The sequence below is a fragment of the Perca flavescens genome, chromosome 20 (genome assembly GCF_004354835.1).
Source record: "Perca flavescens isolate YP-PL-M2 chromosome 20, PFLA_1.0, whole genome shotgun sequence".
NCBI lineage: Eukaryota > Metazoa > Chordata > Actinopteri > Perciformes > Percidae > Perca > Perca flavescens.
Genome location: NC_041350.1, coordinates 24872983 through 24898636, shown reverse-complemented (window position 1 = coordinate 24898636; position 25654 = coordinate 24872983). Strand labels below are relative to the sequence as shown.

At 41.1% G+C, this 25654-nt stretch overlaps 1 protein-coding gene across 1 annotated transcript; it reads right to left on the bottom strand.

The window, feature by feature from the left end:
- Positions 1–25286, bottom strand: dcaf5 (ddb1 and cul4 associated factor 5). Its single transcript, XM_028565309.1, has 9 exons — positions 24676–25286; positions 22766–22909; positions 21856–21892; positions 20547–20686; positions 17684–17813; positions 15881–16094; positions 10071–10137; positions 8680–8807; positions 1–3195 (listed from the first exon to the last, which is right to left on the bottom strand). Exons 1-9 carry the CDS (start codon positions 24890–24892, stop codon positions 1912–1914), a joined length of 2361 nt encoding a protein of 786 aa, XP_028421110.1. The 5' UTR covers positions 24893–25286; the 3' UTR covers positions 1–1911.
- Between the last annotated feature and the right edge of the window lie 368 nt (positions 25287–25654).

Below are 25654 nucleotides of genomic sequence, written 5' to 3'. Positions count from 1 at the left end.
CTTAGATTTGGACATATATTGGACATATATAATATTTCATTAAAACTTGTCACGCACAAGTTTTAATGAAATATTCTGTCTACTGAGGTTTTTCTTTTGTAGTCATTCCATGCTTAAGCCTTAAACCTGCTTGTGAACGTCCCCTTCTCCCCCAGTAATGTAACAGTAACATGTCAGAGGCTTTTTTTAAGGTTTAAAGGTGGATCAGTGGCTTCTTAGAACATGAAACATGATATGGTCAGATGTAATGGGATAAAGTAGATGAACAGCCTATGTGTGCTTTGCCTAATTATTTTATGTATGTCTTATTACAAAATGTGGCCATTTTTGTGTGTTTTTTTCTGCACTCTTGCCTAAACTCTAAGTTGTTGTCCATTATCCCATCCTCTTTCAGTCACTCCGTTTTCTGATTTCTACTTGTCTGGAGACAGTAACTTTTTGGTTATTAACGTATCAGAATCGAGCATCGAATCGTTCTAGAGAGAATCGCGATGCATCTAAGACTCGATTATTTTTCCCACCCCTAGTTTCCAAGTCAAGCATGAACTTTCAATCTCAACCTTTAAGCCAATATAGAACAGATGCCCTCAGAGTGCTCAGAAAGATGGAGATGAAACCTCTACTAAATGGACATTGTGGTGAGCTTGTTTTGTAATCTGCTTTAAATACATATTTTACAGTGGCCCCGAACTTTGGCACTAAATGTTCCAAACAAAAAGTATTTTTTTTTTTTTTTTTCCAGAGGTGGAAATGAACTATTTTGTGATATCTGAATCATCATTTTAATTCTCAGTGAATGGGTTTTATTCAGAGTGGCAGCCTGCTATAGTAATAACTGATTTAACTATTCTCTTAATGAAAACAAAGATTAGCTTTCAGTCGAGTCAATCAAATATTCTATTCTGGCCAGCGTTGGTTACTGAAGGTCACAACCACCTGAACAGGTTTCTTTCACAGGGAGAGCTGAAGCTGTGTTGCCATGGTAACTGTTGGCGAAAAGTAGTTTTAAGGACTCAGATATACAGCAACATAACTAATTCCCCCTCATTTCAGACAGACGCGTGTCAGACAAAGTCAATATTTCAGACTGTGTTGTGAATCAGCAAAGCCTTAGGAAGAAGCTGTGGTGTTATCACTGGAGAACAAATTATTCTTTAATTGCAAGAAAACAAAAGCGAGCGCTGGCTTGTAATGGTACCCAGGGGGCTGGATAATGGGACAAAAAAAAACAATTGCTGGAGACACTGAAAGCATCATTTTCAAATGCACAGCCAAAACAACTGCTGCTCCTTAAGATTTCACACAGACACAGTCAATTCTTCAGACACCCTGAAGCAGTCTCAACCAAGAATCACTTTAAAAAAAGAAAAGAAAATAAGCCCAATAAGATTTACGCTCAGTATGAAACCGTAGAAATGAAGAAGAAAAAAAACTAAAATGCTGCAAAGCTTTTGTCCTCCATAAGACATTCTTCTTTTGCTATGGTTGGAGGGGTCTCAAATCCTGGGTGGAGCCCTCAACCAGCCCCAACCAGAGCATGAGAAACAAACACTGATGCCGCAGGAAAAGAAATGCGCTTCACTTCAAAAACGCCATTAGCTATCAACAATATTTAACTCGTGTTTTATATTTTACATCTTTTATTGTCATCCCTGGTTTGACCAAAAAAAAAAGGATGACATTGTCCAATTCATTTGTTCGTAAACAACAAAAATTAACAGCACTTTCTTTTTCTTTTTTTAAAGTTCCTTAACGCCTTGTGCTCGTAATCAGCAGGAGTTCACGTGGCGTGCCACGCGACTACAAGACGCAAAATGAAAAAGCCGAGTTGTAGAAATCCATAGAAAACCCACTTCCTAAATTAAGTCGGTTAACAAACGATTTCTTTCCCGAGGTGAGACGGAGTTGTCGTTATGTTTTTAGCTTCTTCTCTGAGGGAGAGGAGCCTGACTCGCCCTCCTCCGATCCCACGTGAGTCCGCTTCAGAGCGCTCTGTGCCGGGCCTTTCTCCCTCTGCGGCCGGGTGTCCTCGGGTGTGACGCCGGGCTCTTCCTCGGATTCTGAGGAGACGTGGAGGTTCTCTCTCACGTGAGGCGCTACGGTCCGGTGTCGCCCGTTCACCCCGGGGCTCCGCCGGCTCGGGGAGTTACCGTCTAAAGCCGCCTCGCCGCTGCAAGCCTCGCCGCTGTCAGAGTTGTCCAGAGCGGCGCTCTCTTCAGTCCTGCGGCCGTCCGGCGAGCGCTGAGACGCGGCCGGGTGTCTTTCCAGCTCCGTCTTGTCGCTCCCTTGGCTCTCGGAGGACATGACTGGACTCAGACAGACAAAGTCCGAAGGGCTCAGACATTTGTCCTCGTCTTTGACGCCGCCGGGCTTGATTTGGAGGGAGTTTTGCGCCTCGCCGGACGATGACGTCAGGTCCTCGATCGATATCGATGGGTAACTGCAGGAGTCGACGGCCGAGAACAGAGTCTGCGCGGACTCGGGTCGGTCCCCGGCTCTGGAGACCACGTGCGTGCGCCGGCGCCGCGTGACGTTGCGCCGCCTCACCGCGCTGCGCCGCTCCTCGTCGTCGCTGCTGGAGCTGGACGTGGAAGTGGAGGAGCTGGAGGCTCCGGCGGGCAGCGAAGGAGAAGACGGGGGGCTGGACAGCGTGGAGTTGTCCCTGGGGCTCGGGGAGCGCGGCCGGGGCATGGGGTCCAGCCAAAACTCGCTGGAGTCCGAGTCCTCGTTGACGAGGAAGCCCGACTGATGCCGCTGGCGCCTGCTCCGTCTCCTCGGCCGCTCCTCCGCGGCTCGCTCCTCCCCTCCGGAGGCGCCGGGTCCGGCCAGGGAGGACGACGACGAGTTGTCCGAGTCGCTGTGGGGAGCGGCTGCGGGGACGGCGGCCGGAGGCGCGGGCGTGGCCCGGGTGGCGCGGCGTCCCCGGGCGTGGAGCTGCATGATGGCCTCCTCGCTCAGGTCGCTGTCGGAGTCGGAGCTCCAGCCTTCGATCTCTCGGCGCACCAGCGAGTCGAAGAACGCCATCATGCGCGGGTCCTCCTGGATGGACTGGCTGACGTAGTCGTGGGACAGCCCGCTGCCGCTGTTCAGCACCAGGCTGATGTACTCCTCGTGGGTGTAGAGGCTGCGCGACTTGTCCTCCACGCGGCCCTCCAGGTCGCCGAGACTCTCGGGCTGCTGGTAGGGACTCCACACCTGAGACGGACGGAGAGACAGATGGGGAGGAGGAGTGGACAGAGAGGATGTTAAAGGGAGAGGATGGAGACAAAGAAAAATTATTTAAAGTTGGACATATAAGTAGGGCTGTCCTCGACTAAAGAAATTCTTAGTCGACTAACACTTATAGGATTTTGTCGACTAATCGATTGGTTGATTTAATTGACAGAGCTGTGCGCTTTGAGAGGTGGTTAAGACTAGAAAAGCACAATATAAATGTAGTTAATTAACCATCTGTAAAACTGAGTTTCTCCACAATTAATCCTGCAAAAGCACCTCTTTAAATCTTGTGTTTACCATAAATGTGCTCAGAAGTTTCTTGGAAATAAGTAATTAAGCATGAATAAGCATAAAAAATGACTAATCGACTAAAGAAATCTCGACTTAGTCGACTAGTCTAGTCGACTAAGACCAAAACGACCTCTTAGTCGACTAATCGACTAAGAGGTGGCAGCCCTACAGATAAGAAGGCAGAATTAAAAAAAATGAATGGAGAAAAAGTGACCCCTATAGAAGCGGTATGGTAAAGATATGCAGCAGGCCTATATTCACATGTCCAGTCAATTTACCTAAAGACACACACAACCCCCCCCACCCATCTCGGTGGTGGAAAAACATAATAGGCCACCACAGATCCTAGTCCTTCAACCAATCAGACCACAACAACGGGGTTTGAGCTGAGCTCCGTTCTTTTGGCCACCAGCGGGGCTAGCTGGTAAATTAGGCTTTTACCAAAGCCGGTCGGCAGTAACGCAAACACACCCTTCTTTTGTAGGAATTGTTCCAGGGCAAGTTTCTGTTCCGTTTTCAGAGAAAACTTGCCTTTGATAGCTTCGGTGGCCGCCATTGTTGAACGTAAACAAAAAGCTGCTTGCCGTCGCTTCTCTATCGTCGTCGTGTTAAACCCGCAAATAGCGCGCCAGGTGGATAAGCCAGGCTGTGATTGGTCCCCGCTAGAGATGCACAGATTGCAATTTTCTAGGCCGATTCAAATTTTTCATGGAGTTTGAGCTGCCAATACCGATTTTCGCCGATTCAAATTTCATTTTTTTCCTAACCACTTTTACAGCACAAACAAATATTTATTTTTACTTTTCTTTAATAGAAAATTTTACATAGAAAAGTTTTTGAACAGATAATTGACCGCTATACAATAGAACTTTATAAATCACTGTTACTAGTATTTGTAACGGAAGCAGGATAGATAAACGGACAGGTTTCCAGCCTGAGCTGCAGGGAGAAATCAAATCGCCGGCAGATCGGGCTGGGTTTACCCAGTCTACAGATCCTTTTTATAAAAGGACCATGCCAGAAAAGAGAAGGCATGCATGGAGTTTAACTGCAGGAGTGCTTGGAGTGGAAGGTAGATACTAGCTTAATAAACACGTGATTGTTCTGTAAAGTACTTATAGAGACAATAAAATCTGCGAGTCGGGCAGGCAAGACGCTCCCGGTGTGGTATGGCGCATGGCGGAGGACACAACAAAACCGCGGCGCAGCCGAAACACGGGCCTGGTGGAAGGTCCGGGGTGAAGTGGAGAGTCCAAGGTCAGTTTTGACAGATTTCCAGTTATTTATAGCCTCTTTTTACAGAACACCTGGACCTGTATCACCTTTCACTCTGTACAGTAAAATGTACAAAACAGAGCGATTGTGTTACTGTACTGACAAAGAGGAAGGAATGCTTTGCGTGTGAACGGTTTCTCCTTGTACTATATGGATTTTAATAATCGGAGTAGGAAATAACATTTTCTGAAAACCTCAACCCGATAAAGGTCTCAGTCGGACGAGTAAGTCTAATCAAATTAAGCCCGAGAGAGAATGAGGAAGCATTTTAGACACCTCTAATTAAACTTTAACTACCAAAGATTTGACTGTATTTTGGGACAAATTGGCAATCCAATTGCTTACTGTCAAATGCAACTTCATGTGACAAAATATATATTTGCACAGACATAAACCACGATATCAACGGGACAGGACGCCCATCTAGCCTGTGGGACGTATCGTGTTAGGTGTGGCGAGTTGTTAATCATGTTAAGGTGTTCTTATTTTATTACTTGCACTTACTTTCAGCTACAAAACTTAAGGAACTGAAGGAACTGAAGGAACTAATTCAACATTTACACACACACACACACAATGTAGGGGAGTGGGCTGCTCACTGATGGATCCTGCAAAGGATAACAAAACAACATGTGTTCTCGGGGTGCAACAGTGCATTGTGAATTAAAAAAACAATATAAATGTGTAAAGATTACAAGCAGTTGACATAATTCTTTTTTTTAATTAATCGCGATGCCATTTTCAAACGACCTGGGACGTAATCTACTTTAGATTTCACTTGTTTGACTTCAGAGATCACTGCGTCTTCTTAGTTTATTTATTTGAAGAGATTTTTATTTCTAGTCGTTTAGTTATTTTGATGTAGGATTTGTTTTGAAAATCAAATTATTATTATTTATTTCTTTTTCATTTTTGTTATTTAGGACAAAATACAATTTCAGTTGCACTTTGATAGGCGGACACATTTTGTTGTTTTGCACAGTTTATATAAATAAAAGGAATGTTTTTCAGTCATTTGTCTGCAGCGCATTCTGTTTAAAAAGAAAAATGGTGAGAAATTTGTATTGTGACCATAAAAAAAATCGTCAATCATATTGAATCGGGAGCTGAGTGTATGGTTACATCTTAAGGGCCCTATCTTGCACCCAGCGCAGCGCAAAGCCTGACACAAGACTGTCTTTGCTAGTTTAAGACCGACGCAGTTGTCAATTTAAATAAAATAGGGCCCTTAATGTGTTGTCTTTCTATGAACGGAAAAATAACTGACTGGTTTTAACTGAGTCAGTCAAAAGTCAGTGAGCCATTCAGCCATCTTCAAATGCCGCTTGGTTTATTCATAAAAGGTCAGCACCGGGACAAAACAGTGACTCAGAAATACAGCACATGCAGCTGCTGTGTGCTACTGTTATTCCAACAAAATCGTACTGTTGTGTATTTGAACTACAAAATATAAAACTGATGTTGCAGCCTAATCAAGGTTAAACTAGAGTGAAAGCGTTGGCAGTAACACTTGATATACTCATTCTCTTATCTAGGAATACTGTTATCTGTGGAACCATTCATGTCTTCCCATCCCATGACCCAGTTTTTTGAACACTGCCCAACGTCATCTGTTACTGACGACAGTTAATTAAAGGGGGAAATCCATCCATTTTCATTCCCCGCTTCACAGAGGGAAGAGCTCAGGCAGTTACTGCGTCGTGTCATTGGAGATCAATGTCTCACTTAAGGGCACGTCTACTGTCTGAACATCCAAGGACACCGACTCAAATTTAGGCCGGCTACACACTGCCTGCGTGGCGTGAGCGTGGCGTTTCTGTTGCGTGTCAGCTGCGTGGATTTTTCTATGTCTTTGCACACCAGAAACGTGTCTCACACGGTTCTGCTGCTGCTAGCCTTGTCTTCACACATATGTTTCCCATTGATAAAATGAAATACCATGTTAAAACATAAATATATACTGATCTGATTACAAAAAAGACAACGTCGGCAGTATTGACGCTAAAATAGGCTACAGAATATTTTGTTCTGTATTGACAGGTTTAATACTAGAAAATCGATTTTTTTTTTTAAAATTACATTTATATCTGCATTTATATCAAAACCTAGACATTTTCAAACATCAACATTATTATTAAATCATCATTTAATAATATGTATTTGTGTCTAAATGACATATAAACATCTTTTCCTATTCTATTTTGCCTGCTTGCGTGTTGCGTGAAAAATAGGTGCCGGTTCTATTTCTAGCATGCACGCGTTTTCGGCGCGGCTCGAGCCACGCTTGAGACGTGCGTCTGTATAAGGCAGTGTATAAGCTCTAGCCTGTTAACATGGGAGCCGAAATATGAACGGACACGCCACGCAGCAAACACGCTCGCGTGACGCATCCAGTGTTAGAGAACAATTTCTCCAACCATTGCATCATCCTGATACCCTGGAAATCCAGAGTTTTGAATTTGCTCACCGAGTCACTCTGGCATTGAGTAATGATGCTCATTAACTATGCCCTTGTAGCCGAGCTCACCAATCACATCTGATATAGGCGGGCCAGAGGCGAGCTTAACAGATGACAACAGCATTGCGACGTCGAAGTCATTAGTAAACATTGCAAGATGGCTACGGATGAACACCAGTCGTTTGAAACTGCTTTGGACGCTACACTGAACGAGTTAGATTTAGTTTTTTTATCTAAAAGAGGAACAGAAGACGGCGCTCAAACCGTTCCTTTGCGAGAAGGACGTTTTGGCTGTTTTGCCGACCGGATACGGCAAGAGTTTAATCTACCAGTTAGCTCCGCTGGTAGCCAAGAGTTTAATCTACCAGTTAGCTCCTCTGGTAGCTAAGAGTTTAATATACCAGTTAGCTCTGCTGGTAGCTAAGAGTTTAATCTACCAGTTAGCTCCTCTGGTAGCCAAGAGTTTAATCTACCAGTTAGCTCCTCTGGTAGCCAAGAGTTTAATCTACCAGTTAGCTCCGCTGGTAGCTAAGAGTTTAATCTACCAGTTAGCTCCGCTGGTAGCTAAGAGTTTAATCTACCAGTTAGCTCCACTGGTAGCCAAGAGTTTAATCTACCAGTTAGCTCCTCTGGTAGCCAAGACTTTAATCTACCAGTTAGCTCCGCTGGTAGCTAAGAGTTTAATATACCAGTTAGCTCCTCTGGTAGCTAAGAGTTTAATATACCAGTTAGCTCCTCTGGTAGCTAAGAGTTTAATATACCAGTTAGCTCCGCTGGTAGCTAAGACTTTAATCTACCAGTTAGGGTACACTCTGGATACGTCACCCCGTGTATTGTTGTGATTGGTCGTAGTGATTGGTCATAGTGTTATCCAATCGTGTGTAGTGAGATTTTGAAATGCATGCTTGGTACCGCCCCTCCAGTTGGGCCATTTTCATTACCAGACCCTTAATCTTTCAGATTTGATAAACGCCCACTGCTGACGTTTTCTTTTTCTGCAGCTCAGAGAGCCTTTTTTTGACAGCTGACCAATGACAAGCGAGACTCGTCGTTTCCATAACAACATGAAAAATAATGGAGAAAGTGCCGATAGATAGACTTGTGCTGGTGTCGGAGCACAGGGAGTGACGGTTGTTTTATCTAGAGTCAGTAGTAGCACCGCTCCCTCTCTCTCTCTGTTCATTCTCTAGATCGCTCGACCCATTTGTTTCATCTAGCACCGCTCCACATAGCACTCTTGGATACTAAAGGAATAGCAACCAAGGACGCTCTCGGCTGCTTTTTGGAACCAAAACGCTGCCAGCTTTCTTTCTTGTTTTTTAAAAATACAAAAGCGCCCTAGTCAACTTTTTCATGTAAAAAAAAAAAAAAGACAGCAAATGTGACCATGGCCTGCGCCTTCTTTCTTCAAAACACAGCAGCGATATTCATTGACCAACCTTGATGACTTTCTCCACGCCGGAAGAGCAGATCATGTAGGTGTGAGGGTTGAAGCGAACCTGGTTCACTATGGAGCGGTGACCCTTGAGGACCATGAAAGCCCCGTTTACCACGCGACTGGCTCCTCCTAGAAGAAAGCGCACGATGGGAGTTTGTTTAAAGTGGTACTAGCAGACACAACACATGAGCTCAGAGTCACAGATATACAAGTCAGCGTCAAGGATTCATTCAAAACAAACCCAACCAGCCCTCTTCAGAACAAAAATACAGACTGTGAAATATGGCAGTAATGTCTTCCTCAGAATATGCTATTAGTCAGACACCAAATAGGCCCAGTGCACATATTTTCAGCGTGAGTAACTCCGGGGGAAATAAAAAAAAAATCCAAAAATGTGTCAGAGCTACAAACGACCACATTCTTGGATTGTTTCATTTTTGGGATTTTCTTCCCAAACTAATTTGATTTGAGGCGTATTTATTGTAACCCTACTGCATGTGGAGCAGTTATTTTCTTGAACTTTTCAGCTTTTACATTTGCTGTTTTTTAGTTAGTTTGGACTGGTGAAAACATTCAAACTCAAGAAAAGTTGATGCACTTCGATACGAGTAAGAACTCAAACCGACCTAAGACAAAAAGAGACAAACTGTTGATATAGGATATCCGATAGTTACTCAAGGCTGGAAAGTATATTGTGACCATATGAACTGAGAGGGCAAGCCACAGTCTGGGCTGAGGCTCACTGGCAAAGAGCAGACACGTCCACCATTCTTTCTGGGGCTGAAACCTACAGCGACTGGAGGCCAATCATGTTTGTTTTGCCTACCCTGACGCCACGGAAATCTTTAACCTTGCAGCAGTCACCAAAACTTAGTCCTGAAAACTCTCTCTGATAAACAGTGTCCACTTAAACAACCCAACAGAAAAACTATTTAGCAGAGTAGACAGAAGAAAATTAACAATCTCACCATGGGACGTGATGAGTCGTGGTGATTTTCTTTTTTTGCGACCATTTTTTTAATCAATTCTTTTCCCCAGAATCGATATTTTTGATTTTTTTGTTTTTTAAACCAATGATTCCCCTAAATATTTTCAGTTTATAGGGTACCGCTGAAGCTACATCATATCCGTTTCCAGCAAAACCGAGCGAAAGCAGAAAATCCATGTTATGTTACTTCTTTACAAATGAAATAAATGACATGTGATGTGCATTCTTTTTAGAAAACAATTCGTTTTTAGAAATCAAGGAAAAGAAAATTGCAATACGCAAGACTATCGAATCACAATACATGAAATCACAGCACAAATGCCATGTATCGTGAAAGAATCGAATCGGGAACAAAGCAAATTGTCCCAGCCCTAATAAATATGAAGTCAGAATAAGTAACTCACCTTCTTCTGGGTCCTTTGGGATTTTCCACATGTAGAGATTGAAGTCGTCGGACCCAGACAAGATGTACTGAAGGGTGAAAAAAATAAATGTTTAGAGCTCGCACACACACACACACACACACACACACACACACACACACACACACACACACACACACACACACACACACACACACACACACACACACACACACACACACACACACACACACACACACACACACACACACACACACACACACACACACACACACACACACACACACCCTGGGGGACTTAATAATATCCAGCCCAAAAGCACTGGATCTTATCGCAGCGCTTGGTCTTATAATGTGGATCAAACACGCTCTTGACATGTGATGACAGTCTGACCCCAACACGGCTCCTGCTCCTCGTCTGAACTGTTCTGAGACTTTGTAAACAGATGGTTCCACTTAAAGCTGTCGCTTCAGGTAAGTTTGGACTGAGCCAGAGTGGGGGGATAGGCTCGGTTTACATGCATGCATACATGCATCCATTCATCCATCCATCCATCCACCTTAATGCGACATAGAGAAAGAAGGGCTAGAAGCTGACTTTTCTGCACTGACTAATATCTGAAGTGCCAGGTTCAAATCCTGGCAGGAGTGTCCGGCTGTACAACGCTGTCTTGGCCGGTGTTACTACCATATGTGCTCTGGAGTGGCCAGCCAGTCTCAATCACAGCTAATGTTATAACCATAGCAAAAGCAAACTGACTTCGTAAGCATCCACACCAGAATGACATCCTTCTTAAAAATATTTTCCACCTTTCTTTCCTCCTTTCTTCTAGCACATTTCTATTCAATTGAAGTGTCTGTCTAGCTTTGTTTTACCATCTGGAGGCACATTATTGTGGAATTATTTACATTTGATTTTAGGCTTTGTCCCGTGCTGCTGGATTTCTGACAGTCTGTCAAGTTGTGAATTATTTTTCTGCCTTTTTATCTGCCAATGATTCTGTATTTTCAAGGACTTGCTTGAGTGACTATTACTTTTTTGTGTAAAATAACATTTCTTTTAGATGTCTATCTATTATAAAAAAAAGGAACCAACATAAAATGCTCTGCAGTGACAAAAAATCATATTATTTCCATGAAACTTAGTGGAAGGGTGTAGCATGGGCCAAGGAAGAACCCATTACGTTTTGGAGATAGGGCACGGTTTTGGCGGAGATATGCACTCTCTGAGTACCCTTCTAGTTGGAACTCAGAGAACTGTAGCTCCAGGGCACATGAACACACTCTGAACACAACACCTGTGTGCTCAGCCTCCAGTTCCCAGAGGACACGTCAAGCAGGAATGTCACACCCATAACTCCCCCCGCCTCTTTCCTTTCCATCATTTTTGTGTGGTTAGTAGTCACCCTGCACCTCTGCTTTCACATCATTCTGAGAAAATCCTCTGCCGTCTGTGGTTCTGGGTCTACATGAGGAAGTTTCTGAAAACTGTTTGTGCCGTGAGAGCAATCAGGGGATAAAGCTCTCATTTAAGCAAAATCATCTGCTCACATGTTATAGTTTCCTTTCCCACCTCTTCTCTTTTCCTCTAAACTTTGCTGTACTTACTAACATACACATCCGTTGTTTACTCTCCATGAAATATTTGCCATAAAGCTTCTATGTTTACTTTTTGGTTTAAGAAATTCTCCAGTTTTCATCTCACACTGAAAGTACGGCTCCCAGTGGCTCTCACAACACTCCAAAATACCACTTAGCCCATAAGTTCACACGCAGTAGAAGGGGGTGATATGACTCAGATTGTCACTGCATAAGTACATTTTTTAGTACATCTTCTGAAAAATCAAACTCAAATCAAATATGGTGCAACAATCAGAAAGAAAATTCAGTATTGCCACAAAACAGTCCTCCTGATCAATGATCATTGACTTACAATATTAGCCACAATGGTCCAATACAACCAGATATATCAAAGAAATACCATGGTTTAGAGCAGTATTTCTCAAACTGTTTTCAAATATTTGTCATTTATGTATATTTTTTCATCCAAGTACCCCCTGTGCAGAACAAAACAGTTTTGGTAGAATAAAATGCCTTTATAAAGAGGCACAATTGAGCTCTGCATAAGTGTCTGATTTACTAAACAACATTATAACTGAAAAACACTCAAATGCTACATTTCAAATGTTAAGAATCACTAAATTGATTCATTATTACGGTGTTTAATTATTTTAGGAATTATGCATGACTGATAGTTTTAAAATTAAAAATCGCACATACCCCCTGCAGAACTCCCATTTGAGAAACACTGCTATAGACAATAGAGCAATATCTCTGGTTGACAGATTTATATCATGTAACAGTATATACTGTATGGTTTGTATGGTCATATACATATGGCCATGTATGGCTAAACTCTACAAGGCATTGGAGTTTTCTGGCCCCTAGTGGTTCAAATTGTTTCACTGCAGCTTTTAGTCTATAATGAGAATAAAAAAAAAAAGAAGTGGTTATTAATACTAGTAATACCAGGCTGAAAAGCAGTGGTTCACTGGCCTCTCTGATTAAGAGTTTTAAGTCTGTTGCACCTCTGAGCACACCCAGCATCACGGTTGGATGTGGTCAGAAATGTGCTCTGTTGCATCTTTAACAACTACAAGTGATGTCACAGTCTACCGACATATCACGGAGTACACTACTCTACAGTGCTAAGCATAAGTGAATACACCCATGCTAAAGTTGACAAAAAAAAAATCCTCTTTTGGAAATTGATCTTAATGCCTTAATTAAAAAAAATGAGGAAAAATACGAACTTTAAGGACACCAATTTTCTTTGTGTATGAATAATGTATCGTAAATAAATAAATGTTCTTTCTTAAAATACAGAGGGTATAAGTAAGTACACCCCTATGTTAAATTCCCATAGAGGCAGGCAGATCGGCATGGTTTTATTTCAGTTAGCCTAATAGCCGGTTTTGATTTGCATTGAGAGATGATTTTATGGAAAGTACCCCATGCCAATCTGTAGGTATGGTGAAGGGCTTGTGATGATGTGGGGATATTTTAATTCCAAAGGCCAAGGGAACTTTATCAGGATGCATCCTGGATCCATGAAATAACTGGCCTTTCAAAATTTAAATCTGCCTGCCTCAATCAATCAATTTCCAAAAGAGGATTTTTTTTTATTCCTCTTTTTAGTCAACTTTAGCATGGGTGTATTCACTTATGCTTATCACTGCAGCACGGTGAGAAGTTAAACCACTGGCGGTCAGCAAAAACATGACTTTCAAAGGATGTTACAGTGTACTTTGGATGATCTGTCCAACGGATCATTTTTTTTATACGTCTTCAAGGATTCAGCACCCATATTAGCATGTTGTACTATTGATTGACTGTCGTTATCAAATCCAAATGATCCCAATAACTGTTAGTGTTGTTCTGATACCGGTTTCAGAAATGCCTGTGATACTGCCTAAAATGCTGGTATTGGTATCGACGAGTACGCAAGTCTATGCACGTTCCTAAAGAGCTAGGCTACATGGAAATAATCAAATATCACAATATTTTTCAACAAATACATCCATATCGATGTTGCGGCAATATTGTAGTGTTGACTATTGGTGCTTTAACAAAATATTTACACAATGAGATTTTTGATAAATAATCATCAGTAATGTGGATACAATGACTACGTGTGTAAAGGCAAACAACAGAACAGTTACAACAGTCTGGTAAGTTCAGAAAATGACATCACTCTACTGTAATGCAGCCTTCAAAACCAGGAAAAGACAACAATTATGTCATATCATATTACGATATCCAAAATGTAAGCCTCATATATCGACTGCCCAGCCCTAATTAGCCCCGATATATTATGTATACATATTATTATAATAATAATAATAATTAGTCATTTACTGTATATGATCAAAACCTGAGCTGCTGCTTGGGCCTTTAACAGTATATGTGTACTGAGAGCCACATACACAGGGCGTGAGGGATACTACATCATTCGAGCTGCAACGATTAGTTGACTAATCGATTAGTCGATCGGCAGAAAAATAATCGATTAATCGTTGAACTCATTTTTCATGCAAAATGACAGAAAATGCTGTTTCAGCTTTTCAAATATGGAGAAGACATCCCTTTGGACTTTGAGATACTGGGATAGAAATCTTACATTATTTTCTAACAATTTAAAGGACCAAACTATTAATCGATTAATCTAGAAAATAATCAGCAGATTAATCAATAATGAAAATAATCATTAGTTGCAGCCCTATACATCAGTATTTCTTTTTTATAGGATATGAAATGTAAACCTTGTGGAATGGTATTACTACACTTAAAACACAAAATCGCATCTGATCAAATCAGAAATCAGTGGTCTCAAAAGTGTGGCAATAGGTGAGCAGATTCAAAATCAGCAACCTTCTTATTCAGTTTCTACCTGATTTTGCAACCTTTAAACTTTTTAAGTCTCCAGGAGCTCCACTGACACCAGAGCATAATGTTAACATAATAAACATGGCTGCAGGCTGAGGTCATGTCTGAGGAGGACCAACGGGAGGCCATTGGCTGATACAGCAGCTTCTAGTGTTCCTCCAACTCTAAGAAAAGTCCTAATCTCACACAAGGAACTCATACTTTCTATTTTTATTTCGATTCGTCCCACATGTTTCCAATATTCTCCTTAGATTTTAAGCAACCATGTCAGATAAAACAATGTCTCCACTGTTTCCTTTCTTCAAATCAGGAGCAAAATAACACTCTTGAGAGCAATATATTTACATGCAAGACATTGCTTTTATGGCTGCACATGTGCATGAAATGGGAAAATTTCAGAAATACAGTATATCTATATTTATTAGGGCTGGCGATTAAACCTTTCAAATCGCAAGAGTGTCCTAGTTAACGCATGATTAATCGCACATTTTATCGGTTTAATGCTTAAGTAGTATTTGAGACTCGACTACTCCGTTGGGAGATGTCAGCGCTGTTTAGTGTCTAACCGAGTATGTGGACTGCATGCATGGGAATGAATTACAATGGGAATATATTTGAATATATTTAAAAGTCGCTAAGAGGGTCTGAAAAGTCGCTAAATTTAGCAAAAAAAGTCGCCAAGTTGGCAACACTGTCCACAACGTGACTGCTGCAGCTTCCTGATTTCCCAAACTACAGCGAAATCACAGAACCTGTAGGTGTACATGTAGGTGTATGGTTGTTTGCATACATTGGTTTACTGACTAGAATTGGAAATAGATGCCTTCAAATTATTTGCCTCTTTTTTCTTTTTGCTGTTACTGCTAAGATTTTGTACAACCGTATACTGCATATCATTTTACTTTACTAATGCTAAACTAATGCCCGTTTGGAGCGTGTGCCTGTTCAGAAAGGGCCGATTGCTTGGTTCCCAGTATCTTTTTTCCCACAACTTTATCTAACTTTATCTAACCGCGTGCCGATCGGCCGGAGAAATGTATGCAACTGCCGGCAACAAAACAGTGCGATGGAAAGCCCAAGAGCCCTGTCATTAATCTAACATGTGTCTGTGTACGATTGTATTTGCCTGTAGGGTACACAGCAATCAGTTTTTGTCGGATGACCACTTTTTGGCATATATGACACCGTTAACCGGGGGAACCGCAATCAATGAGTCTTCTAGTTCTAGGGATGCAGCAACTCCCAACCCTCGCTGCTGTACTGCGCATGTGTGGGGACACGCGCACAGAGATATCCCGATTAATAGATAGACTAACCAAGTTCCTATAATCTCTACCTGTAATGATGACAGCTTTAGGTCAGGATTGGTACGATGCGATGACCCACCTGATCTTTGTCCCCGGCGAAGCAGCAGCTTTTCATGGTGCAGGAGTTGAAGTAGCCCTGGTTGTCGAACTGGAAGCTGGGCAGGCGGGAGTGCAGCTCGTAGAGGACGGGCGGCAGGCGGCGGCGCAGTGCCAGCAGCTGGGTGCCCGTGCTGTTGAAGCGAACGCTCATGGCGCTCTGCAGGGACATGCTGCCTCCATAACGCAGCAATGAGCTGAGAGGATGGAAGGAAGGCAAACAGTAGAGTTATCAGGTAAAACTTGTATGTACCATAATTCTCGATTTTCTCGAAGTTTTGAATAGACATCTACTTTTCTTTGGCCGGTCTTGTTTCGGCCCCCCATATTATATAAAGTAATCACACACCGGATAGGGTTGGAAAACATGATTTCTGGGGTATTGGTATTCCAATTTTAGCAGAGAGAGACTTGTCAATACTTAACCCTCCTGTTGTCCTTGGGTCAAATTTGACCCATTTTCAAAAAGTCTCTATATCAAAAATGTAGTTTTCTTTTAACAAATTGTCCCAAAAAAATAACGTGGATGGTTGCATAACAACGTTTTTTAGAGTAAAATAAAAGATCAGTTCAGTATTTTCAATTAATTAGTTGGGTTTTTTTATTAGATTTTATAGCATTTGAAAAAAGAATTGATGGAAGGTTGAAAAAAGTGCCAAAAATGCTTCAAAAAAATGTGCAAGTTGTCCTTGTTTTTTAGAATAACTTCAAAAATAAATCAACAGAGACATCAGAAAAAGAGACAAACTTGGAAAAAAAAAAGTCAGAAAAAGTGACAAAAACTTGATTAAAAAACAACAAAAACGTAAATAAATAAACTAAAATTGACAAAGACATCAGAAAAAGTGACAAAAAAACTTGGGAAATAAAAGCTTCAAAACGTCAAAAAGCCCCAAAAGTGTCAAAAGACGACCAAAACATAATAATACATTTTTTTAATTTTTTTTATTTTGACCCAGAATGACAAAAAGCGGTGTAGTCGACGGGAAGACAACACAAGGGTTAATTAAAATGCAACAGCCTAAAATAAATAAGCTATTTTTAAACTGAATAGTGAGATGAGGGAATTTCTAACTGTAAACATGCCCACACTGCAGAGACACAGAGCCAACAGTGGAGGAAGAGAAATGACTCAGTGCTTACTTTTACTGGACGGGTCGCCTTTTGTGTACGAGTAACCGAAACCTAACCAAACCTGAGGATGTGTAGACACACACTCAGCCCGAGTTGTTTTCAACAAACATTTGGGTTTCTGCAGTGAGAAGGTTGGCCTCACACAGAGGACCAGTGGTGATAAGTTTAACAGTAAGACAACAGTGCCACCTGGTGGACTCTGTCGAATACAAACAACTCATAGACTGACTGTCCAAAATCTAAATGAATGACGACACATTTTTAAATGACCATTAAAATAGTCAGTAGAATGGATTTAATAAAACCTTGGTCACACATGACATCTAAGTAACAATGTACATGAACACATGCAACACATACAGTAATACAAACTTCCAATGTGAAGATTTTGTCGGCGGCATGCATTTATTCAACCTCACAATTGGTTTTCGTTATTTTACTACTTTAAAATGCTTTGTCCGTTTTACTAACATGAATGATTATAACGTGGGTCTTTTTTTCCATCACCTCCACTGTGCTTTATTTGCAATATTTTTCAGTGATGCTGCACTAAATGTTAATTTCCCCAAAGAGTAACAATAGGGTTTAATCTCCTCTTGAAAACTGGGTTGAGAGATAGAAACTTTAGAAGGTGAAAGGAAAATTGTCTAACCTGCGCGGCTTGCGGATGTCCCATAATCCAACTCCCTCCTTGGAGTTGGCTGTGGCGATCAGCCTGGGCTCCACAGGGTTAAACATCACACTGTGGAAGGCCGAGGGGTAGCTGGCCAGGCAGAATGGCTCTACAGGAAGAGAGGAGGTGTTTAAATGAATTATGATTACAAGATTATTGACACTTTAACACTGATAGTATCGGTCTGTCGGCCCACCGCTTTGGTTCAGACTGAAATATCTATAACACCTTGGCACTAAACGTTGTACTGACATTCATGGTGTCGAGGCGATCCCCTGACTTTTCAACTAGCACCACCATGACGTTCACATCTGTTGTTTTGAGCTAAATATCTTGACAACTACTTACAATTCACTTTACATATAGAGTAGGGTGTCCACACTCAGCACACAGCGAAGCTAAATATATATAAAAAAAACAAATGATGCATGGTTCTGCTGCACTGCTAGCAAAGCATGGACAAGTTTGTGAATGGACTGCTGGGTAAACAAAGCAGTGGTGGCCTAAAGGTTAAAGAAGCGCGCTTGTGATGGGGGGGTCGTCGGTTCAATCCCCACAGCGACAGGATAAAATCTGGGTGGGGAAAGTGAAAGAGCAGTGCTTGTCCCTCCCTCAGTACCACCACTGAGGTGCCCTTGAGCAAGGCCCTTAACCTCAACCACCAGTGGCAGATCAGATCTCTCTCTCTCTGACACAATAAACAGTAATATGAACATTAACACAATATTAGAATGATTTATATTATTATATAAATCTATTTGGATGGCAAATATGAAACACAAATATGAAAACTAAAGCAATAATATCTATGAATCTATCTCTTGAAAATATTCGTATCTACAAAAGCGAGGCCCTGCAGAAAAAGTTTGTTTACCACTGATCTAATGACAAAACTGATGACATTCCCATCAGCCTTAGCTGTACTGTTCTTTATTTGTAGTGCTCATTAGCAAATGTAAACATGCAAACACACTAAACTAAGATGGTACATAGCTGCCTATCATCAGTATGTTAAGAGTGGTCATTGTGAGCATGTTAGCATGTTGACATTAACATTAGATCAAAGCACCACTGTGCCTAAGTCCAGACGAACAGAGCAGCTAGCATGGACGCTTAGTCTTGTTTATACTTAAATATAAACTTATAGATTTTTTTTTTTTTTTTTTTTTTTTTTCTTTTCTTTATTTAAAAAGATACAACGCACATTGATCAACATGAGCACAAAGTCCAACATGTAAATGTGCCAGATTCAGCCATGCAAGCTAATTTCCATCTGCAGTCCCCAACAGGTTGATGGGTTAAAACATTAGATAAACTACAGCAATACAACACACAGCATAAAAGAAGAACACATAGACAAGTCAAATGACACGACCACTATTCCAGATCATGACAGCTGGCAGGTTGACGGCATTATATTTAAAGAGACAGCTCGACTAACAAACAAGCGGGAAACATTTGTGTGTAACTTTCACCTTTTCAAACTGCGAGTGGCGTAACAGAATGACATACAAAGCCTGCTGGCAGACATGGAATACGGATTACTGCTAAATGTATTATTAGGCCAACTTGGTCACAAGGAAGGCTTCAAAAATAGAAGGATGTGGACGTCATGCAAGATGATCCACTGCATTTTTAAAGTTATCAACAAGTCTCACTAAGTCCCGTCATGAGATACTATACACTCTTTTCACTGCAACAGACTTTTAAAATGCAATGTGTTAATTACAATCTTATCACCACAACCTTATTATCGCTAATGGGAGAGAGATTATCATGTGTTGTCACACAGACAACGAGCAATGTATGGTCCTAATAGGTTATGGTTCGGAACGTTATCAGCCCTTAATTCACATAGAGCTCAGTAAATGGGTGCAGGGTTGAAATCGCAGGTAGTAAATGCACAATTTTTTTGGTTCACTTCCTGTATTTGGGTTTGAGTTTGAATGTGAAAACACCACCCCAAACAAACTGGACTATATGGCTGCCACCTCTTAGTCGATTAATCAACTAATCGGTCGTTTTGGTCTTAGTCGACTAAGATTTCTTTAGTCGATTAAGTCATTTTTTATGCTTATTCATGCTTAATTACTCATTTCCAAGAAACTCATGAGCACATAGATTTAGAGTGGTGCTTTTGCAGAATTAATTATGGAGAAACTCAGTTTTACAGATGGTTAATTAACTACATTTATATTGTGCTTTTCTAGTCTTAACCACCTCTCAAGCGCACAGCTCTGTCAATTAAATCAACTAATCGATTAGTCGACAAAATCGTATAAGTGTTAGTGACTAAGAATTTCATTAGTCGAGGACAGCCCTACTGGACTATCTATCCTACAAAAAGCTCCAGGTTCGGTTCAAATGGACCAAACTGCTGGGGTGACCAGACGTCCCGAAAAATTCAGCACAGTCCCGAAATCCAAGCAGTTGTCCCGAATCCCGAATCCTGGCCTAATTGTCCCGAAAATTCTCAAGAGCATACTCTCGAGTAGTCACTTGAGTTCATGATTTTAATGATTTTTTATTTGTATTTTTCGGGTTTACAAGACAACACAGTTGAGTTTCTGAATAAAAATAATTAATGTTAAGTGCAGGCAGCCACAAGAAGGAGTGATTGGATTGGCTGTTGCTGATGTTAAAGAGCAGACATGACAGTTAAATTCCTGAATAAAAAAAAAAAAAGAATAATTCCAATCAATCCCCCCCCAGTCTCGTCCCTACAAACTGCTCAGATGGGAGAGCAACCTTAGACCACTGTACAGGGTAGTTTTCATGTAAAATTGGCTAACCTTACACACTCGGCGTTTGTTACAGGAACATATATGCCTCCTCCGCTTACCTGCACTTGGCGGTTCACGGGTGTCCCAGATAAGAACGCGTCCATCATCAGATGAGCTGGCAAACACGTTGTCATTGACCGGGCTGACAGACAAGCTGTACACGGCGTCGATATGCAGGAACACATTCAGAGTTTCCCTTCTGTTGGAACAACAATGTGAATTGGTAATGAGTGTGAACACAGTAGGGCTGCACAATTAATCGAATTTTAATCACGATCACGATTTTGGCTTCCCACGATCAAATTTGCGTGATCGAGCGATATTTAAAATGCGTCATAGAACGCTCATTATCAAAGTTTTTGCAAAGCCACTCTAGCGCTCCATAAACCACTCTCTGATTAGGTGCCTCTGTGAACCAATCAGAGTTGTTCCCTGCACCGCGCAGCTTAGTTTCTAGATGTGGACCGTCACAGAGGACAGAGGAGTAACCTTGTATATATGTCAATGGTAGTAACGGGAGGAAAATTCCACAACAGGTAGCAGTCGGTCATTATAAGCCGGTCACAATGTTTACCAGTTTACCAGTAAACGCAACATTATGTCCCGTATGTTTTATTTTTCAGACAACAGCAGTGACTATAGTGGCAGATTGTGTCTGTTAGCTCATAGCTTTAGCAGCAGACTGTTGGACGTCCCGTTGTTGGAAATACATTCACACTACACCGTATAGCTGTCAGCTTTTTAGCTGTGTTTAATCCAGTTACTACTGTGGCTAACAGTAGGCTAACGCTACCTGCTGTGTAACGTGTTATTAGTGTTTACTGTAGCTAACGGTGGGCTAACGCTACCTGCTGTGTAACGTGTTTTTAGTGTTTACTGTAGCTAACGGTCGGCTAACGCTACCTGCTGTGTAACGTGTTATTAGTGTTTACTAGCGCGACATGCAGCAATGTTAATGTTGCCCCTTACGTGGGTTTCGTAGCATCGTAACGCAGACATGTAAGTGGCAGTGTAATGAGCCAATGAAATCAGCGTTGCTATTTCGTCAGGTAGATACCATACGGCAAACCTGCATGTATGGAAAGCGGTCGCACAACAGCTGAAATGGCACACTCCTTCACAGTATCCTTCAATAAAGGAGGAATGTAGCACAATATGGATGTAAAAGCAGTTATAATTGGCCTATGTGACAATAAAATTTGTTTTGGTTAAATCAACAAATAATCGTGATAATTAATCGTGATCTCAATATTGATCAAAATAATCGTGATTATCATTTTGGCCATAATCGTGCAGCCCTAGAACACAGTATCTTAGAGTATGACTTGATGCTACAGTAATGAGTATTGTTTGTTCTATTTGACCCACCTCTCCACGTCGTGAAGAATCACCTGTTCGTCATTTCCTGCAAAACAGCAAACGGACAAACAGTGAAGGAATGCAGGTGCACAGGATCAACGATCGGCTGTCATCTTCAGCCTCCATCGCTGCGGAGATGCAAAACTAGCTTGGCCTTCAAGCGTGTTTTAAACTGTGTGGTTAGCTATTTATCTATCAACACAGTCTTGATACACTACACTATTATAAATGTTCTTTCTTCTTGACTTGTTTGCTTGGCGGCTTGACAGCGGTCAGTAAGAAGCCTTCACCACATGCCTCCAAAACATAATTCAGCATCTTTTTTTTATGATTAACAGTTTTTTATTTAGTTTGAAACAAAACACCAAACATACATAAGTATATACTAATATAAGTATTAGTATATTAAAATTAGGTCCACCTTTACCAACTGTTACATTCCAATGCATCAATAACTTATAAAAAAAATATATATACTTTTTTTCTGCATAATGGGTATTTTTACTTTTAGTATATTTTGCTTAGACAAAGAATTAAGACAAGATGAAATAATACCCATAAGATAATACAATAATAAAAAAATAGACAACTGTAAACCAAATAAACATATTATACATATACACACACACATATACATATATATATATATATATTCTTCTGCTTTTTGATGATGTAAAAAACTAAGATGGTTTCTTTTTTTTTCGATCCCATTTGCAATTTAAGATTTGTATTTCACTCCTTGATTTTTCATTCTAAATTAGTTACTTTGCTGCATCCTAAATTGCAATGACGTTTTCTCATTTAATCAGATCTACCCCCCCACAGTGACAAGCCACAAAAACACCGGCACAGGTCAAAGGATGAGGACTACACCTTGTTGTTGTGAAAGAGATCTGAGATAGGTTTGCTTTTCTCTTACCACCAGAGAAGACCTTTTTGTTGGTGCTGTCAAAGGCCAGGCAGAAGATGTTGGACAGGTGCTCGCCCTTCAGTTTCACAGGCTTGGACCGAGCACTGATGGCTTGTTCCATGTGCCACAGGAGCACCCGGCGGTCATCTCCTCCTGAGGACATGACAACAAGGATTCACAACACCAACTTACAAAAATGCATTTTATAGACTTTTTTCACAGCAGACATTTTGACTTGTCATAGTAGGAAATTGATAACCTTAACGATGGCTCAATTCCATCAAGTGTCCCAGTAAGTTATTTTAGTGAGTTAGCATGCCCAATACCAGGGCCTCTCCTAAGTGGAATGCAGCCATCATTAATGGGTTTGAATACACCTGTGCTTTTCCTACTATGGCAGGTCAACATGTCTGCCGTGAAAAAGGTCTATGGTCTATGGCGGTTGATTCTAAACTTTTAGATTAAGGTACAACACCCCTGTCGAGAGTTGCAAGCAGTTCAACCAAAGACAGATGTTCCCTTCTCAGATTAGATTGATTGCCATCAATTTTTAGAGACCTGAAGAGGTGAAACTCTTCAGTAAATCACAACAAAATGGAAAGATTTAGAGCTACAATTGGTTGATTACTTAGTGGCTCGACAGAAAATTAATCAGCAACTATTTTGGTAATTGATGACCATTTAAAAAAAAAAAAGGTACTTGTACTTTACTTGAGTATTTCCATTTTGTGCTACTTTATACTTCTAATCCCCTCCATTTTGGAGGCAAATATTTTACTTTTTTACTGCAACACATTTATTTGATAACTTTAGTTAGTAGTTGCAGATTCAGATTAATATTACAAACTACAAAACAACAAATAAATCATGATGTATTATTAAAAGGTTAAGTTGGGATAGTGTTACATCTTTGGATAAAGTTTTTATTTATCCAAGATAATTCACAAGCATTATATAAGTATATATAAATAAATATATGTATATACTATTTACATATACATATATGAATATATGTATATAAAAGTGTTAGTATGAGTAATTAAAATTAGGTCCACCTTTACCAGATGTAACACTCCAATGCATCAATAACTGTTGGATGTGAATATGTACTTTTGCTTAAGGAACATTTTGAATGTATGACTGAATGTACATTCAAAGTATTTCTACTAGTGATATGTCCACTTTTACTACTAAAAGATGTGAGTACTTCTTCCAAGACTGGTATTAACTTCATATCTTTGGGTTTAGGACTGTTGATCAGAGAAAAAATGCCATTTGACTGTGGAAAACTGTGAAATGCACATTTCACACATCATTTATGGACATTTAATAGAATAAATGATAATTTATGAATCAAAATATCGTTTTATCTAAGTTAGTTAGTTGCAGCCCTACACAATAGTCTGCAAATAAGCTCTTTCGCATCAAGGTGGCAGAGCTAATGAGGGGCATCTAAACAATGTCACTTACCTGGTCAAGGGGAGCCCAGCTAATATAACGTTATTTAAATGTAGGAAGTTATACAACTGCAGTTCTATTGTGCAAAGTAAGACCAAAAACGGAAAGCCTCAGGTTGTTATACTAGGCCAGGTGATGGTTTTTAATCCTCTCAGGACTTAAATAGCTTCGTGGTTTCAGACATGATTAGACCCATCATAGAGAAATAACGTGCAGTTAGAGGCCATAGTAATGAACTTGTGGACTGTCATATGGGACTGGTCCGGGGCTGCTGCTGCTCTCCGAGCTGCTGGCTGTTTGGTATGGTTTGACGTAAGCGAGCTAGCAGGGTTAGCTAGGCTAACTTAGCATCGGCTAGCCCAGAGGGAGATTCAGCTGACTGCCCGGCTAGTTAGCGTTAGCATGCTACAACAAATTAAAACAGTCTCAGTCAGGGGGGGAAGAGGGATTTGTCAACTTACCAGATACGAGCCATTCTCCGCCGTTGTTGGAGAACTCAATGGCGTTGACACAGCCGAAGTGTCCGAGCATATCCTTCTTGTAGAGGCTGGTGCACCCGGCCATCCTGCGTCTCTGGAATTCCTCCTTCATGAGCGGCTGCCCAGTCAGCTCTCTGCGGGACAGAAAGCCCACTGAGGAGCGCATACCGCAGCCCTTCAGCTCCTTCATTATCACCATGCAAAAATTACTCTCTGCCTTTTGTTCTTCACCACTGCACCGTGGACATCTAGCTAATAGTTGGGTTGATGTGGCTCACGGTTGTTCTTGCTCCGTTTGGTCTACATTATGGTGGAGCCCCGATGCCTGGCCGCTGGTGTCGACGTTGTTTTGTCCCTCCTCTGTCTTCTCGGCAGTCCCAGCAGCAGCTTCCTGCTCCGGTGGAGGATCTCTCTCTCTCCCCCCCTGTCTGTCACTCAGCATCACCAGCACAGGACCTAACCTTAACGTTACTCCACTTTCATTTACAACAACAGGCTCTTATTTCAAGTTTCACCTTTCATTAAACCCGTGCCAAGTAGTTTCTACCAGAGGTCTAAAGTGTACTAAATTCACCACCAGTCACATGTTTAGGTTGAAGCAAACTTATGGTGTGTGGTATACAAATGGCAGTGGTGGAAGTATGTCGATCCTTAAAGTAAGAGTATTAACACACTGTAATAAATAACATTTTAAAAATACTTACTAGGCCTATACGTAGGCTACTTACAAGAAAAAAGTCCTGCATTAAAAAAATGTTACTTGTGTGAAAGTATGTAGGCTAAGGAAAATGGAGTGTTTTAAAAGTAAAATCACTCAGAAGTGCAGAAAAATTGCCCCTGTGACTGTTACTACACTATATTATTAGATTATAACTACTCATGCAGTAAAAGCAGGATTTTATTGTTGTAGTTGGCTAAGGTGGAGCTAATTTTTTTAACTATTTTTATAGCCTACTAGTGA

Bases quoted from the DNA above. Each gene is read 5' to 3' on its own strand.
- dcaf5 (XM_028565309.1), bottom strand. From the start codon at position 24,892: ATGGTGATAATGAAGGAGCTGAAGGGCTGCGGTATGCGCTCCTCAGTG. The intron at 22,910-24,675 runs GTAAGTTGACAA...TCATGTCCTCAG, and splicing joins CGGAGAATGGCTCGTATCTG to GAGGAGATGACCGCCGGGTG. The intron at 20,687-21,855 runs GTGGGTCAAATA...TTGTTCCAACAG, and splicing joins ATTCTTCACGACGTGGAGAG to AAGGGAAACTCTGAATGTGT.